At 37.9% G+C, this 22522-nt stretch overlaps 1 protein-coding gene across 1 annotated transcript in view; it reads left to right on the forward strand.

Annotated features, from left to right (window-relative positions):
• Nucleotides 1-19716, forward strand: part of NPAS2 (neuronal PAS domain protein 2) — a gene marked incomplete at its 3' end in the record, with an annotated part of 56169 nt that extends 36453 nt beyond the window's left edge. The window contains exons 14-18 of the mRNA XM_081326559.1: nt 1527-1673; nt 2058-2245; nt 4223-4312; nt 11817-11994; nt 19546-19716. Of these exons, the coding sequence (XP_081182685.1) occupies nt 1527-1673; nt 2058-2245; nt 4223-4312; nt 11817-11994; nt 19546-19716 (774 nt within the window). The remainder of the gene's footprint in view (nt 1-1526; nt 1674-2057; nt 2246-4222; nt 4313-11816; nt 11995-19545) is intronic.
• Between the last annotated feature and the right edge of the window lie 2806 nt (nt 19717-22522).

Below are 22522 nucleotides of genomic sequence, written 5' to 3' on the forward strand. Positions count from 1 at the left end.
TCCGAAAGCTCGGAAGACAAAACTTCTGGACCTGGTGACTGACCCAAATCCTGAAACTAAACAAATGGTTGTAAGTTGAGCATTACCTGAATTTCAAGGGAAAATATCTTAAGAAGCCAAGCTGTATTGAAAATGTCTGCATTTTATTATAAAAGAGAAAGATTAGTGAATTATGAGTAAAGCCTATTTATTAAACTATATTGCTTCCCTGATACAGGTAATCTTCATTTAGTGACTACAATTTCAACAACAGATTTGGTCTTAAACAAAATGGTCATCAAATGAAATTGCAACTATGCTATCTTTCCTTTGTTTTACAGACCTGCAGTGGCTGTAAATATAAGAATTTGTCACAAAGCTACTTTTTCACCACTGTAAATAAATGTGGATGTTCGCTGTGCAAAGCTACTTATCTGTACTGTGCATATGAGTTATCTAGGACAGTTACCCCCGAAGTATCAAACTGAAATCGCTATAAGTGTTACATGAAACACAGCTTGAGGGCTCTAATAGTCGTAGTCCTCGACTTATAACAGTTCATTTAGTGACCATTCAAAGTTACAACGGCACTGACAAAAGTGACTTATGACTGTTTTTCATATTTATGACTGTTGCAGCGTCCCCTTGGTCACATGATCAGAATTCAGACGCTTGGCAGTTGGTTCAGATTTTTGATGATTGCAATCATGTGATCACCTTTTGTGACTTTCTGACAAGGTCAATGGGGAAGCCAGATTCACTTAACAACCATGTCACTAACTTAACAATTGCAGTGATCCATTTAACAATTGTGGCAAGAAAGGTTGTAAAATGGGGCAGAATTCACTTAACAAATGTATCACTTAGCAACAGAAATTTTGAGCTCAATTGTTGTACTTTTGAGGACTACTTGTACATGGGAAGCCCCTATATGTTAACATAAATATGTCTAGCAGTCAAAAATACAGAATATTAGTAGCATTGCAACATGTACCAAACATCAATTTATCAAATTACAAAAAAAAGCCACTCCAAAGCAGACCCAACTCTGCATGCCAGCAGTAGCAAGTTGAACGATGCTGGCAACAGAAATGTCTCAATGTAGACCAGTTTTCTTAACCTTGACAGTTCTAAAATAGGTGGACTTCAGGCTGGGGAATTCTGGGAGTTGAAGTTCATTCATCTTAAAGCTGCCAAGATTGAAACACTGATGTTCATCCAGAGCTAAAATGCTCTGCCCTGCTTGTCCTGTCCATGTATGGGACCATTCTCTACCCCAGCTGTAATAAGACAAAACTATGAGGACAAGTGGGGCTCCAACAACATGCTGATGCAGGATTTGGAGCCCAAGGGAGAACACTCTGGCCACCTGAGCTTGATAAACCCAGGCGCACTCTATTCTTCCATGCTGGCCCATTCCTTCCCAAGAGGTACTATAAGTCCCCCCAAAATGACCAGAGGGGGATGCATGTTTGAGATCCACAGCTTTTATGATATTGACCAAACTTAGTAAAAATAGACTCAAAAATCTTTATTTCTTGTTTAAGCTCTCTTCCCAGTTTACTATGTTCCAAACCATCAAGAACCAACTTGAGCAGCGGACCCTTATACTGCAAGCTAACATTCAGTGGCAGCAAGAAGAGTTGCAGAAAATCCAAGAACAGCTCTGCATGGTACAAGATTCCAATATACAGGTTAGCAGAACACACCAATATATATATATTATTTAAACAAATTATTTTATCCAGCAAGTTGCAATTACTGAATTGAAAATATACAATATACAGTACTTATCATGAGATTATTTGATGGATGGACATATACACAAACACACAGACATACATGCACATATTAACACTGTTTATATATAGTATTTATAATTTCAGGGAAGAAACATTTATTGATAAATTTCTAATAAAGCAAATATATTTCATCCTATCTTGAATATGCCATTCCTATAATATTTTAGGCTTTTGTCAATATGAAGGGGAAATCAAAATATGTCACTGAACTCCTCAAAATAACAAAAGTATTCGGCAGAGCCACTACACATTATTACTTTAAACTGTTTGTTCTAGGATAAGAAATCTGTGAGAACCTTGGAAGAGATTCAAGATGGTTGTCATTCTTCTGGCAATTTAACCTCGCCCTTGAGCAATACTTCTGTGCTCTCACCATCTTTGGCTATAGCACCATCTTCTGCTATTTCACAGGATAGCAGCCTCCAGCAAAGCCTTACAGACTTGGGCCATGATCGACAACTAAGGTAAAAGAATTGCAATAAGCTTGTGGTTTTCTTTTTTTAAGACAAATATTCATCTTTATTTGCAGTAGTATATTACAAAATTTTATCAGAGGTTTAAATTATCACTGTAACAGACATATAGACATACATGCATAATCTATCCTGCTATTCTGTTTCATGTAAGCAATGTTATGCAGAGCATAGAAAAGGTATAAATTTTAAAAGAGTTATGCTACAAATAAACATCATAAATATGTAGAATATAAATATGTATTCTTTCATCAGGAAGATGTTTTTTAAATACAAACAATAAAAACTAAATAGAACTAATATTTAGAATGAAAAAAGGAAAGAAGAAGAAAAGAACAAAGACAAAAATGCAAAAGATGTGAATTTTTAAAATCTTCTGAATTATTATATGTAATTGAATCCAAACCTTTCTGGCTTTTTACATGTCTACCAAGCATGTAAAATGTTCCTTCGTTTTTATTACACTTCCAGCATAAGTTTAAGAAAACTTTATACATTCTACATAGTTTTTCTGGTGACATGTACCAAAGTTATATCAGGAAATTTAATATATTGAAAAATATACAAACAGAATAAATTCAGAAATACATTTTTTTAATTTTTGATCTATAAGTTGACATTAGCAATCCATCTATTTTTTATAGGGAAAATACCTTATTTTAAACTCATTTTAGAGTGCCCACTATACAGATACACATAGAGATGCAATTTCTTTTTTAAAAAACTATGTATGAAATAGAAATAGAAACAAAATCTGTCTAAAATATATCATGAATTGTATTTTAGTTGCTTCACAATATGCAAAACAAGTAGCTTCACAATGCACAATAGCAAATGTGCATACAGACATATACATGTCATGGTCCTGACAGATGAAATTCTTCAAAGAACTTTGAGCATTGTTTACCTTAAAGAATCTTTGTTCGAGTAGTATGGCATCCGCACGTACATGGTCGAAGCCGAAATCTGAATTCCCCTCCCCTAAGCACAATTCCCTCCTCTAATTAACTCTCATAAATCGCATTCTCCAATTAGTTTGAAATGCAGACCTTCTTTCCAGTTCTCCAACCCACCATTTCTTATCATCTCTTATTTCAAGCAACCTTGAAAAACACTGTACTACGATGTTGCTATGTTTAACTAATTTCCATACACATTCTTCCTCCCCCCCCAAGTATCATCTAATTCTAACTCTAAAAGTAATACACAAGTTAAGGGGAAATTGGCTGCATCTTCATATATTGTCAAAGCAAGAACATCTGATGTTAGCAGTGTTGACATCACACACCCATACACAGAGACAGAGTATTATCATCAGCTTTCTAAGCAACTTTATGACCCTTGCAAAAGTCACAGCTTTAATGATCTAAGAGAGCTGCTTCATGTCATTTGCATGACTGTACAGTCTTCACTTAACAACAGTTGTTTAGCGACTGTTCCAAGTTATGATAGACTTACCTAGATGACCCAGTTTTGAAGTTCTGACAGTTGCATCTCCCCTGCAATCGTGTGATCCCATTTTGGCCACTTGGCAGCTGGCTTGCATTTATGACTGTTTGCAATATCCCACAGTTGCATGACCATGTTTTCTGGCATTTTTTGCTGGTATCCGGCATTTACTTTCAATTTCTGGCAAAAAAACACACATTGTGGAAAATGGATTTGCCTAATGACTGCTGCAAAAAAGTCATAAACTGGGCTGTGACTTACTTAATCACCACAATTCTGGGTTCCATCATGATTGTTAAGTCGAGGACTCTCTGTAATAGAATGATTCACAGTGCCCTGTTACACAGAACTGCATAAAGTTCAGGTATTTTCTAACCTTCTAACCTGCAAATCCTTCCTTCCTTCCTTCCTTCCTTCCTTCCTTCCTTCCTTCCTTCCTTCCTTCCTTCCTTCCTTCCTTCCTCCTTTCAATTTATTTGTTTTGGCATTAAATATGTTCTTTCATTTCTGGTTATCTAGACTGCTACTTAGTCAACCTGTTCAGCCAATGGTGCCTGGATCCTGTCATGCAAGGATAACAGATGTTGATGTGGCTGGACAAAGCGAAAAGTATGTCTCATGCAACTGTTGGCGTGGAAGTTTCAAAATTTATTAGAGAAACAGCATTCTTTTATGCAGTCCATGCTATATATTAAACATACAAGGGGTCCTTGTTATCCATGGTTCTGTGTGTAGGTGTCCTCTGTTGCTAAAAAGATACCTTACCTCAGATTCCAAAAGAATGATTTTAATGGTTCTGCAATTTTGGAGTTAGATTTTTGTTTTTATACGCTTGTGCAAAATGGTTACAGGTTTTTCCTTATGCTCAAAATATATTTTTCTTGTCTTGATAACAGTGGTTTTGTTAACAGTGCTTGCTCACTGGACTATAACCCTCAAAAATAATAAAAGAGCTATTTGTATAGTTTACATCTCCCCCTCCCCCATCCGCGGATTAAACTTTCAAATCCCAACTTTCCAGGTACACTATTTTGTTCCTATTCATGTACTAATCTTTTTTTTGTGTGTGTAAGTTGGCTCCGTGATTGGTTTTTTTATTGAAAAGTTTTAAAATACATTTTAAAAACATAAACTCACTCCCTCCCCTCCCCCCACTTCCCCTCCCTCCCCCTCCCCCCTCGACTTCCCAGAGCTGAATACAGGGTATTAACATTTACAAACTTAAGCTAAAATATGCTAAGTAACTAAAAAAAACACTTTAAATTCTATTGCACTTTAACTCCCCTTAAATATAACTAAATAACTAAATAATAATAGCTAAATAATAATACATCTTATAATACTAATACTTATTCATATGCTAAATGAAACTTTTTAGTCCCATATTTATTCTGAATATAATCGATCCATCTTCTCCATTCCAAAATATATCTATGTTGCGATTGTTCTTTCAAATATGCTGAGATTTTTGCCATTTCTGCCAGGTTTGAAACTTTTAAAGTCCACTCTTCTATCGTAGGCAGGTCCTCCTTCTTCCAATATTGAGATAACAAAAGTCTTGCTGCCATTATTAAATTCAACATCAATTTGGTTTCTATAACAGTACAATCTGTAATAATACCCAACAGAAATAAATGTGGAGAAAACCTTATCTTTTTCTTAAATATTTTCTGCATATTCCACCAAATTTTAATCCAAAAAGCTTTAACTTTTTTGCAAGTCCACCATATATGATAATACGTTGCATCATCACAACCACACCTCCAACATTTAGGCTGATAATTTGGATACATACATGCTAATTTTTTAGGATCTAAATGCCATCTATAAAACGTTTTATAAAAATTCTCTCTTAAATTTTGTGCCTGTGTGAATTTTACATTTCTGACCCAATTTTTCCCCCAAATATCCATCGTTATTGGCTCCTGAAAATTCTGGGCCCATTTTATCATACAATCTTTAACAAGTTCCGTTTCTGAATCTATTTCTATCAATGCATTATATATCCTTCTTATATGCGCTTGACTTTGATCTCTGATTTGTTTTACCAAATTTTCATCAGTTGTCAAAATGCCATTTTTCTGGTCTTCTTTCCATCTAGCTTGTAACTGCCCATACTGAAACCAGGTCTGAACTATTTTTTCTTCTTTTAAAATATTAAACGACTTTAATTGCCATACATTCCTTTCCATTCTAAGAATTTCTTTATATGTAGTCACATCATGTTTAAATCCCACACTTATATTTTCTATTGCGTGTTTAGGTATTGCCCAAATTGGTATTTTATAATTTAACTTGTATCGGTATTTTTTCCAAACTCGCAACAGAGCATAACTTAATATATGAGTTTTAAAGATATTATCCACCTTCTTATCATACAACAAATATGCATACCAACCATATAATAAATCACATCCCTCAATGTTCAATAATCTTCCTTGTGTTAAATTAAACCAATCACTAATTGATGATAAAACCGCAGCCTCATAATATAATTTAAAATTGGGCATTTTAAGACCACCTCTTTCACGTATATCTTGCATTATCTTAAGTTTTACTCTCGGTCTTTTCCCTGCCCAAACAAATTTATTAATACCTTTCTGCCATTCTTCCAAATTTGAGTCTTTTTTAAGTATAGGTATCATTTGAAACAAGAATAAAAATTTTGGTAAGACATTCATTTTCACTGCTGCAATTCTTCCCAATAAAGACAATTGTAATTTTCTCCAACTATCTAACTCTTTTTGTACTTTTAACCATAACAATTCATAATTATTTTTATATAATTTCACATTTGAAACTGAAATATATACCCCTAAATATTTAATCTTTTTAACAATTTCAAATCCTGTTAATTTTCCTAGGACTTCCTTTTGTTCTATAGTCATATTTTTAGACAGTATTTTAGTTTTTTGCCTATTTATCTTAAATCCAGAAACTTTTCCATATTGCAAAATTATCTCCATCAAATCTACAACTGACAAAATCGGTTGACTTAATGTAATAACCAAGTCATCCGCAAACGCCCTTAATCTATAATCTTGATCTTTTATTTTAATTCCCTTTTATCTTATTTGAATCACGTATCTTGATCAATAATATTTCCAATGTTAAAACAAACAACAAAGGTGACAACGGACATCCCTGTCTTGTACCCTTTTCAATTTTACAAGCTTCTGTTAAACTACCATTAATTATTATTTGAGCTGTTTGTTTCTGATATATTGCCCTGATAGGTTGTAAAAACCTATCCCCAAACTCCATCTTCTCCAATACTTTAAATAAACATTCCCAATTCAATTGATCAAAGGCCTTTTCAGCATCCAAAAAAATCAGCGCTGCGGGGACTTGATTATTTTTTCCCAAAAATTCTAATAAATTTACAATATGTCTCACATTATTTTTCATCTGTCTACCACTTATAAATCCTGTTTGATTTGCTAAAATTTTAGCAAATATCTTATAATCAGTATTTAAAAGCGATATTGGTCTGTAATTTTTAGTTTGAGTAAGATCTTGATCTTCCTTTGGAATTAACGTTATAAAAGCTGTTTTCCACGAAGGAGGCACTTCTCCTCCAGACTGAATTGTTCTAAATAATTCTTTTAGAGGTTCCACCATTTCTATTTGTAAGTTTTTATAATAAATGGCTGTCAAACCATCTGTTCCAGGTGCCTTACCCACTTTTAATTTTTTAATTGCTAAAATAATTTCTTCAACAGTTATCAATTCATTCATTCCTTCCCTTTGCTCTTATGTAAGTACAGGGATATTCACACCTTGTAAATATCTATCTATATCTAAACCTTGAGTTACAACCCTAACATATAATTTGGAATAAAATTCAACAAAAGCCTTTTTAATAAAATTTTGCTGAAACACCTCTTTGCCCTTATAGTCTATCTTATCTATATTATGTGACTTTTGTTTTTTCCTTAACAGATAAGCTAACCACCTACCTGGCTTATTAGCATTACAAAAAGTATTATGTTTAGCATACCGTAAATTAGTTGCCACTTGGTCTGCCATCAACATATTAAACTGCCCTCTTAACAGATTAATTGCTTCTTTCACCCTCTTATTAGATGGGTTTAAAATAAAAGCCTTCTCTTTCATCTTTATTTCCTCCTCTAACTCTTTACGCTTATATTCCAATCTACGTCTATATTTATTATTCAAATATATTAACACTCCTCTCATATAAGCTTTACTTGCATCCCAAACCATTTCAATAGAAGTACCTTTATGCATATTTGTTATAAAAAATTCATATATTTTTTACATTCTTCCACATTTTCTTCATATCTAAACAAATTTTCATTTAACCTCCAAGATCTCCTATCTCCCTTTCCCTTGTCCAATTCCATCCATACTGGGCTATGGTCTGATAAAGTTCTTGGACATATCTTAATCTTCTTAACCCTAGAAAAAAAATCATTAGTAGTCAATATAAAATCAATCCTGGGAAAAGATCGATGTCTATCAGAAAAAAAGGTAAAATCCTTTTCATCCACGTTTCGTTCTCTCCAGACATCTCTCAATTCCAAATCATGTTTCATATCAAAAAAAGATTTAGGTAATCTGGCATGATTTGGTGTGCTTTTAAAAGGTTCTTTTTTATCTTTCTGCGTATCTAGCACTCCATTCCAGTCTCCCATCAAAATACACGATTTATAATCCCATTGAATTATTTTATTGTAAAAATTTATAAAATTCTCCTTGCTGTTGATTAGGTGCATATAGTCCAATTAAAAGTATTTTCTGCCCTTCTATTAAAAGTTCAATTATAATATATCTTCCTTGTTTATCTGCTTCAATTAGATTAGCTGATAAATCCTTCTTCACATAGATAACTACTCCATTCTTCTTTTCTGAAGCAGATGCAATAAACTGAGTACCCAATCTAGAATTTATCAATTTTTGATCAGATACACGAATATACGTCTCTTGCAAACATGTAACATCATTTTTAAATTGTTTCAAATACTGAAATATTTTATTTCTCTTTTGCGGTGAATTTAAACCATTAACATTCCAAGTTAGAAACTTTGTCACCATCTTTTGCGACATGAAGCTTTCGGAGCGCGTCTTGCAGATCCTCACGCACCTGCCTCTTTGGTCGCGCACCTCCCACTGCTTCACTATAAGTAAGTTCTTGAGTTGTAGTTATAGATTTCTGTTGTTCTTGTTCTTGTTGCTTTCGTCTAGCTGCAGCCCATGTCACTCTTTGAGTCTTAGATTCTTCTAACAATCCCTGGGGCTGCGCAGTTTCCAAAGTTTGCTGAGCTTCTTTTGCAATCAATGAAATAATTTCTGCATCTCCCTGTATATTTTCCATTTGTGCCTGTCTCACTCCTTCTTCCTTCCTTCTTTTAAATTCCGGGGATGGCGGAGAACCTGCTTTCAGTACATTGCAATAAAAATCTCGTGCCTTCAAAACTGTATTAAGACGATATCTTGTACCTACGTAGTTCACCACCAATCCAGTTGGTATCTCCCATCTAAACTGGAGCTGCCTTTTCTTTAATTCATCTGCCAAAAAAGCAAACTCTTTCCTTTTCCTTAAAATTCTTGGAGGAATTTCTTTCAAAATCAAAACCTCTTGACCAGCCACTTTAAATCTGTTATTGTAAAAAGCTTGAACAATCACATTTCTAATTGATCTCTTTGTAAAATAAACTACCACATCTCTTGGTAATTTTCTTTGCCTGGCAATCCAGGAGTTGAAACAAAATATGTTATCTATATCCACCATGATATCTTCAGCTTGACACCCCAAAATCGGTTCCAAAGCTTCTGCTAAAATCTTCAAATTTTCCTTTGAATCCTCTTTCAAACCTCTTATCCTCAGGGCAAACTCCATGTCTCTGTATTGTATCATTACCACATCGTCGTCAATCTTATCCATTTTATTCTCTGTTTCAGACATTTTAGCCTCCAATCTCAAATTATTTTGATTTACTTCTTCCACACGTTCATCCAAACGTTCAATACAAGCTGCCAGCCCCTGAAATGCCAATAAAATGTCCTCTCATATTTCCTTATTTTTCTCATCAATAAGCTCTGCCATTTGCTTAGATATTTGCTCAGATTGACTTTTTAAAGCATCTTGTAAAGCATCTTTGAGATCTTTTAATGTCAATGCAGGTGTAGGTGCTGCGGGGGTGGCATCAAAGTCTGTAGTACAGATTGTTGCTGAGTTGGTGATGCGCCCGCACTTCTCGAAGTAGAAACTCTGGGTGGTTTAGAAGCCATTTTAACACCCAATTAACTTTCGTTTCTCACTTTCACTTTTCCACCCAAATTGCAACTTTATTACTTCCCAGTCAAATATCCAAATCTTCAAGTCACTTTTAAACCAATTTCAAATATTTTGCACAAAGTCACTTTATAATCCAATTTCTTCTTTCCACTCAGTCTTTTATTTTGTTTTATTTCCCTTGTCCTTTTGATCTTCACCGTTCTCTCTAGCAATTCACTCCCGTGCCATCTTCCTTCCTTTCTTTTAAAATACACCGGAGTTAAAGATCATATACTTGCTATTTCAATATTCTCCTGCACAGCTCTGCCTGCATCCAAGTAATCCAAAGTACGATATTGATTGCAGGGATGGTTGCAGCGTCCTGCTCTGTTCCAAAGCCTTAGAACAGAGGAGTCCCCGAGTCAGGAGCTGATTCAGGCTCCGAGGGAGCTCTCACCCTTCAACCCCCAGAATAATAATTCTGGGGGTCTAGGGGAGCTCTACCCCTACCTGAATGCTCACCCTCCCCTCTTCTCCCGAGGGGGGGTTCCCGAACCGCAAAACAGCTGATTGTTGCTGTTTTCGTGATTCAACGGAAAACAACGGGGCTGACGGTCAGAACGACCGCCATCAACGGAGCCTTGCCACCCGGAAGTCTCGCTCTGTGATTGTTGATACTTAAGATAGGCCTTAATTTGTGATGGATATAGAAATATATGTGCTGTCATAATAGAACTGTACTACTAGTAATTTTTTTCATGTCTTTGACTCATTATTGACTTGTGGCAAGTGCCTGGACAAATCCCTGCAGTTTTCTTGTCCACATTTCCAGAAGTGTTTTGTCATTACCCTCTTCTTCCTAGGATCGAGAAAGAGTGACTGGCCCATAGGAGGACCAAAACTCATAGGGAGGACGAAAACTCATAGTGTCCTGGTTTCTACAGTTATGGTCCACCTCGTGGTCTTTGTCACATGATGAATGGATCTGGGAAGGCAGGGCTGAGATGGTTGTCATGAATTCACATTTTAGCAAAATTTTAAAAAGTTGAGGTCCACATTTGGGCAGAACAACGTATCCAGGCAAGATGTAAATTCTAATAGAACAAAATCAAGACCATCAAAGATTAGATTCATAATGATGAAGCACATGGCGCAGGAGAGCTTCAGGTAAGTGCAAATAGAGTCATTCAGTAAGTGCAAATATTGCTTAGCAACAAGTTTTATCAAATTTAGTCACCATCAAAGCTGCAGTTCCACTTAGGAACTGAAGCCTTTGTATAGCATTTATATAGCAGTCCTGATTTGTAAAGCAATTGTGTCTGTAACAATATCTGAACAGCATATAGCTTTTTCACAACAGGAGGCTTATGTAGAAAACATGGGCTTCACAGGATGGATTATCCAGGATATAGTAATAATTATGGTAAGCTTTTGGAGCAAATAGCTTTCTCCTTCTGATAATTCCTCAACAACTCTTCTTTATTATTTTGAAGATGTTTTTCCTTAATTTTCATTGTAATGCCAAAAACCTAAATTTCTAATTTAAATACTATTCCATATTTTCCAATTCCTCTAACTCAGAATGGCAGAATAAGTTGTCATCTTATCAGCACCAAAAGAAAAGTACTGTTAATGTTAAATCAGTTTCTGACTTCACAACATTGCTGTCCTCCCTGCTTAGTTTCTTTCATGCTGGAAGGCTTACCAAAAGGATTTTAGTTTACGCAGACTCTTCATGAAGGGTAGAAATGAATAGGGTTGGTTACTTAATGCTTCATATTTTTATCTGTTGTTCCTAACAGATAATCAATTACATTTAAATTTTGCTGTATAGAGTTTTTAACTGAAAATTGTAAGACTTTCTTTTCACAGATATTTTCAAAAAATACAATCTTGCCAAGGTTTGGAAGCACAAACTTCCAGCAACAGTTCACCAGTGGTGCTTATGAGACAAGCAGGATTGCATCCAGGATTTTCCGGAGCACTTCCATCTCAGTCCTCATCTTTGCAATCTATGCATCAACATCTTCCACAGCAATGCTACCTTCAGGTGAGCTGGAACAAATGTACTTTAATGTAAATCTCACTTGAATGTCCTTTTAGCTGGAGGGGCAGCTAAAAGAAAAAGTAATAATGTTTCTTTATTCTTCACTGGAGGTGGTGACCTTTTGAGAGCTGTATGCAATGAAATTTCATTTTAATGTATGCTGATTAGTGTACATACAAAGTGACAATAAAGCTATTATTCTATTATTCTATTCTATTCTATTCTGTTCTGTTCTGTTCTGTTCTGTTCTGTTCTGTTCTGTTCTGTTCTATTCTATTCTATTCTATTCTATTCTATTCTATTCTGTATACAGCAATGAAGGGAATTTCCTTCTGAGTTGAAAAAATTGAACTTGGCCATGAGTTTACTGACATCAACGTCTGCAAGTACACAAATATTTTCTGGGCATGTTGCTACTGTACAGGAAGTCCTTGACTTACAACAGTTTATTTAATGACTGTTCAAAGTAACAACAGCATTGAAAAAAGTGTTTTATGACTGTTTTTCACACTTATGACCATTGCAGCATTCCCATTGTCACATGATCAAAATTCAGACTCTTGGCAACTGACTCCTACTTATGATGGTTGCAGTGTGCCAGGGTCGTATGATCCCCTTTTGTGACCTTCTGACCAGCAAAGTCAATTGGGAAGCCAGATTTACTTAATTGTGTTACTAACTTAACAACTACAGTGATTCATTTAACATCTTTGGCAAGAAAGGTTGTAAAATGGGGCAAAATTCACTTAAGTGTTTCGCTTAGCAGCAGAAATTTTGGGCTCAGTTGTGATGTAAGTCAAGGACTATGTGTATATGTAGCAAAAGCATCTTATCTTTTAAAAATAATTCCTATAGCAGACTTATTGCATATATCATTTCTTGAATTACATTATATATCTATTTTATACCATATTGAACCCCAAGTTTTATTTAATTCATTGTCATTTGATTTGATATTATGCCTGGCTGCACTTAGGACCTTTCTTGACCTACTGTATATCTTTTTTTTAAGTAAAGTACAAATGGAGTTCTTTTACTGCATCAACACAATCTAATTTAAATTAGTCTTTAATATTAATCTTTAAACTATGTCCATCAGTAATGTAATCCAATTGCTATATTGTGATATTTGCATTCACTCTGTTCAATATATTACTACAGATGCTGATTTCTCTATTCAACATATTACTTCAGATGCTGTTTCTATTGTAATCAAAAGGTTTCTTATCTTCAGATAAAATTAAGACATGTAGAAAAATTCATCACAATGCCTGTACTATGATATTCATAATGATTGCCAGCCAAAATCCTCAACAGATTGCAGTAACTTTGAATAATATTAAAATTTTCTAAAATTTAAGTATTGTTTTACTACAATGGTAACCAATAGTTTAGATAATTTGTATGCTGTTTAAATAATCAAGGAACTCAACCCTCCCATAAATAACTCTCATCAATCAACCCTCATCTAAGTAAAGTTTTCTTACATCAAACAAAAATGAACAGAGATAAAAAATCTAAGTTTTCAAGAATAATCCACACACTGACAGTACTATTTTATTAATATATTCCCTAATATCATCTTTCTGCTAAAGCTATCTAATTTTGTAGTCTGTCATACAAGGATCATTTGGATTGTTTTTTGATAAACAGCAGTACTATGTCTACAGAAATGTTATATCATCCAAAGGACATCTACAAAGGCCCTTTGAGCAAATCTATTAAGACTGTAATCAATAGAATAGAATAGAATAGAATAGAATAGAATAGAATAGAATAGAATAGAATAGAATAGAATAGAATAGAATAGAATAGAATAGAATAGAATCTTTTGTCACTTTAAATGTACACTAATCAGCAACCTCAAGGCATTGTTTACCTTAAGGAAGGGGTCGGCAACCTGAAACAGTGAAAGAGCCACTCGGAACCGGTTCCCTCACAAAAAAAAAGCTGGGAGCTGCGAAAAGTGCCCACGCATGCACGTGCACATGTGCAGAACAGGGGGCTGGAATGAAAAGTAGAGCCTAAGGTGAGACATGCACTGGCCCTGCCCCATCCAGTTCTGGTATGGACGGTTCTGCCATCCTGGCTTCTCCTCCCCTCGGAAAAGATTGCTCCAAGGGAGCGGAGGAGGCCGAGGGGGAGAAGGAGCTGCTGCAGCAAATCTTCCGAGGCTGCTGCTCAGACTTACCTATCTCAGCTTGCTGCGGGATTTGGGGTTTTTTGTGGGATTTTTGCATGCACTTTACTTGGGGGGAGGGGAGGAGGAGGAGGAAGCATGGAGCAGCCAGTCAGAGCCCAGATTGTTTGCTTATTGAAAGAGAGAGAGAAAGAAAGAAAGAGGGAGGGAGAAAAGGAAGTAAGACAAGAAAAGAAGAAGAAAGTCAGGAAGAATAAGGGAAGGAAGGAAGAGGAAGGAATATATAACCTTCAGCATAGCAGCCTCCCTGCAAAAAAACCACATTCGCACATGTGAGCAGACGTGACCCCACAAGCAGCTCCCCCCCTCAACCTCCCTTAAACCAAAAAACTCACCCTGCCTTAATTGCAGGCAAAACCTGCCGAAAGTCCAACTAGCCTGTGTAGAAGCGCTGCCTGCTCGCCTTTCCAGGGCGCTCCAGCCCAGCTTCTTTCCTCCCTTTTAGCTGGACAACCTTTAAAATCGGCCTTTTCTATTTATTTATTTATTTTGGGGGGGAGGGTGGAATCTGCAAGCATGCCAACTGGGGCAGCGGGTTGGGCCAGAGAAGAGCGGGAGAGAGGAGAGCGGCCAGGCCAGGACACATGACTTGCCCACCAGCTGATCCAGGCTGAGCTCCTCGCGAGGAAGCTGGGTGACGCCGAGGGTGCTTTGGAAAGCAAAAGTAAGCAAACTCTTCCCTTCTCCCTCCCAATTTGATTTCATAATCCTGGCCACTTTTGGTTTTTTTAAAAAAGAAAAAAAGATTTTTTTTAAAAAAGGAGTGAGGGGAATAGGGGAGAGAGAGAGAGAGAGAGAGAGAGAGAGAGAGAGAGAACAAAAGGCAGACGAGGAGAGCTCCCCCCTCCCTCTCCAAGGCAAGCTGCCCTCTCCATCCTGCAATTCCCATGGTTTTCCACTTGCTGCGCCTTCCTGGGCTGCTGCCCTCCATTGTTTTGCTCAGTGGGCTGGGGAGGGAGTTGGCCGAGGTGGCAGCAGTGAGTTCGGAGAAGGGGAGCCTGAGGAAGGCGCAGCAGGTGGGAAAAGGGCTGGACGGCAGGGGTGTGTTCGGAGAAGAGCCCGAGGAAGGTGCAGCAGGTGGGAAAAGGGCTGGACGGCCCTGCTGTGAAAGTGGGGTGGGAAGGGAGTCAGGCGAGATGGCAATGGTGTGTTCGGAGAAGGGGAGCCTGAGGAAGGCGCAGCAGGTGGAAAAAGGGCCGGACAGCCCTGCTGCGAAAGAGTTGGGTGGGGAGGGAGTCGGGCGAGATGGCAGCAGTGTTTGGAGGGCAGCCTGAGGAAGGCGCAGCAGGTGGAAAAAGGGCCGGATGGCCCTGCTGCGAAAGAGTGGGTTGGGGAGGGAGTCGGGCGAGACGGCAGGGGTGTGCTTGGAGAAGAGCCCGAGGAAGGTGCAGCAGGTGGGAAAAGGGCTGGACGGCCCTGCTGTGAAAGAGTGGGGTGGGAAGGGAGTCAGGCGAGATGGCAATGGTGTGTTCGGAGAAGGGGAGCCTGAGGAAGGCATAGCAGGTGGAAAAAGGGCCGGACGGCCCTGCTGCGAAAGAGTTGGGTGGGGAGGGAGTTGGGCAAGACGGCATCGGTGTGTTCGGAAGAAGGCAGCCTGAGGAAGGCACAACAGGTGGAAAAAGGGCCCACTCACCTTTCCAGCAGTCCTTCAGTCTCTTCCTCCGCTGCCACCATGTGCAGTCCGAAGAAGAAAAGAGGTTTGTGGGCAGTCACACAAACCAAAGAATTTCAACCAATCAATTCAAACTTTGCGAGTTTGTTTTGTGAGAAGTTTGAATTGATTGGTTGAATTTTTTTAATCCCACTTTTTTTTCGGGACTGTACATGGCGGAGGAGGACCGGGAGCCGCAGGTTGCTAACCCGTGCCTTCAGGAGTCTTTAATCAAAAGAGCATAGCTTCAGCATGTACATGGTCGAAGCTGAAATGTGAATTCCCCTCCCCTAAACATATAGTATCAAGCACAATTCACTCCCCTTAATTTAACGTCATAAATCACATTCTACAATTAGTTTAAAATGCAAACTTTCCCTCCCTTCTTTAACCTGCCAATTCTTATCTTCTCTTATTACAAACAGTCTTGAGATACATTCTCCCTACTCCCCCCCAACATCCACCAATTCTAACTCTAAAAGTAACATAAAAGTTAAAGAAAAAGGCTATATCTCCCTATGTTGTCAAGCAAGAACATCTGATGTTAGCAGCATTGACAGATAGGTTATTTTCCATTCTTATTGATTTGTGCAAGGATTCAAAAAAAGACTCTTAGGTAACTTATTCTAATTAAAGTTTTTCTTTGATAGTAAAATGTATTTTATTTTCTGAGTTCCTGCTGTTTAAACTCTCTCCTTTATATTTAAAGATTTCAACTGATTTAAAATACCGTATATACTTGAGTATAAGCCGACTCGAGTATAAGCCGAGACCCCCAATTTCACCCCCCAAAACTGGAAAAAGTTATTGACTCGAGTATAAGCCGATCCGCCGTTCTGCAAGCCTCCGCCGCCGGCGGAGGCTGGATCCGCACTCTGCAAGCCTCTGCCGCCAGCAGAGGCTCGATCCGCCATTTTGCAAGCCTAAATACACAGGAATACCCTGTGTGGCCGCGGCTCTCAGGGAAGCCCTGGCTGTCCGCTTCCTCGCTCCACGCTGCCATTCGGGGCCCATGCGTTCCCCGGGCAAATCGCGGCGCCCAGCAGGCGAGGAAACACGCCCGCTCCAGTCGCCCCCCCTTCCCTCAGGAGACGCGAAGCAAGTGACCGCCCGGAGCTTACCGAGGACTTGCGCGCGGCCGAGGCTTTGGTGCTTCCAGGATCGTGCGCACCTCTCCCAAGCCGCCGCCGTCCGGAGACCTGCCGAAGTTTGGGGAGGTTTGGGGAGGTGCGCGCGCACCTCCCCAAACCTCCCCAAACGTCGGCAGGTCTCCGGACCTCCGCGCCCTGCCTGCCTGCTTCTTTCCACAGCGGAAAGAAGCAGGCAGGCAGGGCGCGGAGGTCCAGAGACCTGCCGACATTTGGGGAGGTTTGGGGAGCTGCCCAAACCTCCCCAAACGTCGGCAGGTCTCCGGACCTCCGCGCCCTGCCTGCCTGCTTCTTTCCGCAGCGGAAAGAAGCAGGCAGGCAGGGCGCGGAGGTCCGGAGACCTGCCAACGTTTGGGGAGGTTTGGGGAGGTGCGCGCGCACCTCCCCAAACCTCCCCAAACTTCGGCACGTCTCCGGACGGCGGTGGCTTGGGAGAGGTGCGCGTGATCCCGGAAGCACCAAAGCCTCGGCCGCGCACAAGTCCTCGGTAAGTTTTTTTGTTGACTGGAGTATAAGCCGAAGTGGAATTTTTCAGCCCAAAAAGTGGGCTGAAAAATTCAGCTTATACTCAAGTATATACGGTAGTTTCATTCTGAAGTACATTTACTTACAGTATTCTACTAACAGTTCTTTAGCATGAAAGTAAAAAGAGCATTCTCTATTATATACATTTCAAATATTTCTAACATAGGAGGAAGCTAACTGTAAATTAGTTTCAGTACTATATGTATATGTGTAGAAAAATTTGCTTATATTTTATGTACATCATGCAACCATCAGTATGTTTGTTCATTTATTTTTCATATTTCTTAACCACCTACCTCTCACAGTTTGTTATCTGGAACAAACTGTTTTAATGTGATTATTATGCAGGAAAATGGGCAGTGTACATGAGGTCATTATTTCTAAATCTGACTTTAGCACATTGTCTTTGTCAAGTGCCCTTCCTTTTGTTTTATGCACCATAATAACTTCCTTGTTCCTTTTGTTTTTTCCTTTTGCTACATGGAAACTCCCTGATTTGATTTTCATGGTTTTTGATATTATAGCCAGTAAGCTAGCACTTAAAATAAGTCATTTTTCATGGTGAACTTAAAGTAGGAAATATGAACCCACTTTATCAGTAATAAACTCTTATTAATAGATGCTATCAATCACTAGACATAAAACACATTTAGTTTTTATAACAAATTTGAAGTGTTAATGTGAGATATAGAACTCAGTTGGATTGATTTTCCAAATGTACATTGACTTGATCTGACTTGGTTTCTTCATACGTTATCTTTAGTGAAGTGTGCAAACCAACGTTTGCATTTCTTGCCTCGGATGAGGAGAGCACATCTTTCTCGTTCTGTCCTGGCCCCTTTTACAGAGGCATGATTGAGAGCATTTTAACAAACTGCATCACTGTTAGATGCTATCAATCACTAGACATAAAACACATTTAGTTTTTATAACAAATTTGAAGTGTTAATGTGAGATATAGAACTCAGTTGGATTGATTTTCCAAATGTACATTGACTTGATCTGACTTGGTTTCTTCATACGTTATCTTTAGTGAAGTGTGCAAACCAACGTTTGCATTTCTTGCCTCGGATGAGGAGAGCACATCTTTCTCGTTCTGTCCTGGCCCCTTTTACAGAGGCATGATTGAGAGCATTTTAACAAACTGCATCACTGTTTGGTTTAGTGGTAGCAATGCCTCAAATAGAAGGTCCATACAGAGAGAGGTGAGGAAAGTTGAGAAGATTATAGGAAGCTCACTTCCTGTTATTCAGTATACCACTTATAAGCGCTATGTGCTTAGAGCTCAAAACATTGTGAGAGACCCCACTTCATGTCTGTTTCTATTGTTCCCCTCTGGGAGGAGGTTTCAAAGTATTTATAGCAGAACTACTAGATTCTGTAACAGCTTTGTTCCTTATGCTATCCGTCTTGTAAATTCGCAGGATTCCTTTTTTTGCCATGTATATGTATACATTCAAACTAGACTGTGATGTTTCTCTATGTCATATACGTGTGTGTATATATGGGCATATGCATAATGGTATTTTTTGAGAGTTGAATGCAATGAAATTTCATTTTAATATATGTTGATTAGTGTACATTTAAAGTGACAAAGATTCTATTCTATTCTATTCTATTCTATTCTATTCTATTCTATTCGCACTTGAAAATCCAAATAAACTGAAATATTGATGCCAAGCAAGATTGTCATAGAAAGATTGGAGCTGTTGCAAAATACAATAGAAAAATGTCTGATTCAAAATAGAATTAAGAAAGAATTTTGATGACATAGGTTAAAAACAATCTATTCCCTGATAACATGTCCAACCCCTTGATTAAACCAAAGAATTCCAGTTTAATTAAGCCTTTGGTCTTTAGTTGTACTAAATCTGGACCATGATTAGTATATGTGACTATATATATATTAGTAACTATATTAGTATAGTCAAATAGGTAAAAAATCATACATTTGCAATAAAACCTGAATTCATTATTTTTGACTTGTTGAACCATTTTTAACTGCATTGCATTTTATTTCTTATACATAGGTACAGCTGGCAGACTCTTTGCACAGGGAGCAAGCAGATTCTCTGTCCGCCACTACCTACTCTCTACAGGAAGGGGGTATCAAGTACCACCACATGCCAATGAAGCAACAACCTGGTACCAGAAGTATCATGAACTTATCTGAAAACTTAAATGTGCAACATCGGCAATAGATTCTGCCTTCTCTGTCAATGCACAATTAACTTCATTAGTGGGAGGGGAATGATTGTGTTATACTGACTACTAGGACCTTGGTGAAAGGGAACATTTTGCAGGTATTTGCACTATTGTGTAGTTGTGTTATGAAATAAGACTGCATTGTTTTGGATTCCATTTACAAAGAGTGTTTCAGTTATGTGGGAACATGAATGTAGCACTTGCTTGCACATCTGAATGGAATTGTGTGTTTTCCTAGGAAAGATGTACTTAATTTAAGGTTTTTCGTATTGTTGCTACACATACTCTGAACCCTTCAGTAGATGGAATCTAAAATGCTGCACAGCAATAATGACCACTATATGTACCATTAATTTGACACTAGGGCGCTAACTGCTACATGTTTCTAGAAGACTCAGCTGAATAGTTTGATCAGAAAGTGTTAAAGTGAGAAATACACTTGGCTTTCATTATTTTGATCATTTAAAATGAAAACCATTGGTCAGAAAAATATATTCAGAAGATTTTATTTTTATTATGGCTTATTGTTTTGCACAACTGCACAAAAAGCATAACTTGGCACTTTGAATTAGGAAAATTTCTCTTTCAGCAGCCAAACAAGCAGTGAGATAGATCATGCTGTCATTTCTTTAAAACAATCCACACATCTTTAGTCTGTACCCTTTGGACTCATAAATTACAAATATTAAACTTGTTGTCATCACTCCACCCAAGGTTTCTACTGTCAAGAAATTACAATGGACTGCTTCCTATTCATTTAGTATAGTATAAACAGTTAACCTAAGTCCAATCATGCAGCTATTTATTCCAACATAAAATCATGCTGTCCAAACTCTTTAAATATATATATATATTTCTTATAATGGAAGAGTTTTTTCGCTAGTCACAGAACAAAGAACTGAAGAATATTCACTGTGTCACAGCCCGTTAAGTGGAAAAATGCTGCAATTCTATTACATATCTATTTCATGATTACATTTAAGGTGGAATTTTCCTTAAAGCGTTGCACTTTGTATGCTTTGTGTTAATGTTTCTAAGAGATATTTTATGTCATTATAGAATAAGTAGCGTAAAAATGTTGTTAAAAAAATCAAATCCCTGACCAATTTCTATATAAAATAAAAGTATATGGGAATATGTGAAGATTATTTTGTGTATGGAAGATGAATTGCTCTTAGTTTTTTGTAATAATTTTTATTAGAGATTGCAAATACAAAGACTAATACAAACTGAGAAAAATATAAAAAGAGAAAACGAGAAGTAAAAAGAGATAGAAAAAGGAAATAAAAAGAAACAAACAACAAAAAACAAAGATATACAAGTCGATTCCCCCTCCTGCAGAGAAGTATAACTTCAGTAAAAAAAATCTCTTCTCCTTATCTCATCCCTTATCAATAATCAAATTATAAAAGCCCATCATTCAGTTCTAATCAGCAAGTCTATTAAAAGCTACCAGATATAGTAACATATTATATTTTAATTTTAATAAATCTGCTTTGTATTCCAATTTATTACTTTATCTAAGATGAACTCTTTTTTAGAACTCTTGTTTTTAAACTTTTTTGTGGGTGAGAATTTAAATATAGTAAGACAACTTGAGTGTTATAGGTTTAATACACCTGTCTACAATATGCACTTGATAAGACATACAGGTGAAACTTGAAAAATGAGAATATCGTGCAAAAGTTCATTTATTTCAGTAATGCAACTTAAAAGGGGAAACTAATATATGAGATAGACTCATTACATGCAAAGCAAGATAGTTCAAGCCGTGATTTGTCATAATTGTGATGATTATGGCATACAGCTCATGAAAACCCCAAATCCACAATCTCAGAAAATTAGAATATTACATGCAATCAATAAAACAAGGAGTGTACATAGAACAATATCGGACCTCTGAAAAGTATAAGCATGCATATGTACTCAGTACTTGGTTTGGGCCCCTTTTGCAGCAATTACTGCCTCAATGCAGTGTGGCATGGAAGCTATCAGCCTGTGGCACTGCTGAGGTGTTATGGAAGACCAGGATGCTTCAATAGCGGCCTTTAGCTCTTCTGCATTGTTCGATCTCATGTCTCTCATCTTTCTCTTGGCAATGCCCCAAAGATTCTCTATGGGGTTCAGGTCAGGCCAGTTTGCTGGCCAATCAAGCACAGTAATCCCACGGTCATTGAACCAGGTTTTGGTGCTTTTGGCAGTGTGGGCAGGTGCCAAGTCCTGCTGGAAAATGAAGTCAGCATCCCCACAAAGCTCATCTGCAGAAGGAAGCATGAAGTGCTCCAAAATCTCCTTGTAGACGGCTGCGTTGACCCTGGACTTAATGAAGCACAGTGGACCAACATCAGCAGATGCCATGGCTCCCCAAATTAACACAGACTGTGGAAACTTCACACTGGACATCAAGCATCTTGCAGTGTGTGCCTCTCCATTCTTCCTCCAGACTCTGGGTCCTTGGGTTTCCAAATGAGATGCAAAAGTTGCTCTCATCAGAAAAGAGGACTTTGGACCACTGAGCAACAGACCAGGTCTGTTTTTCTTTAACCCAGGTAAGACGCTTCTGACGTTGTTTGTTGTTCAGGAGCGGCTTGACAAGAGGAATACGACATTTGAAGCCCATGTCCAGGATCCGTCTGTGTGTGGTGGCTCTTGATGCACTGACTCCAGCCTCACTCCACTCGTGAAAGTCCCCAACACTTTTGAATGGCCTTTTCCTGACAATCCTCTCCAGCCTGCGGTCATCCCTGCTGCTTGTGCACCTTTTTCTTCCACACTTTTCCCTTCCACATAACTTTCTATTAA

This window comes from Vipera berus, assembly GCF_964194415.1.
Source record: "Vipera berus genome assembly, chromosome: 4".
NCBI classification, from domain to species: Eukaryota; Metazoa; Chordata; class Lepidosauria; order Squamata; family Viperidae; genus Vipera; species Vipera berus.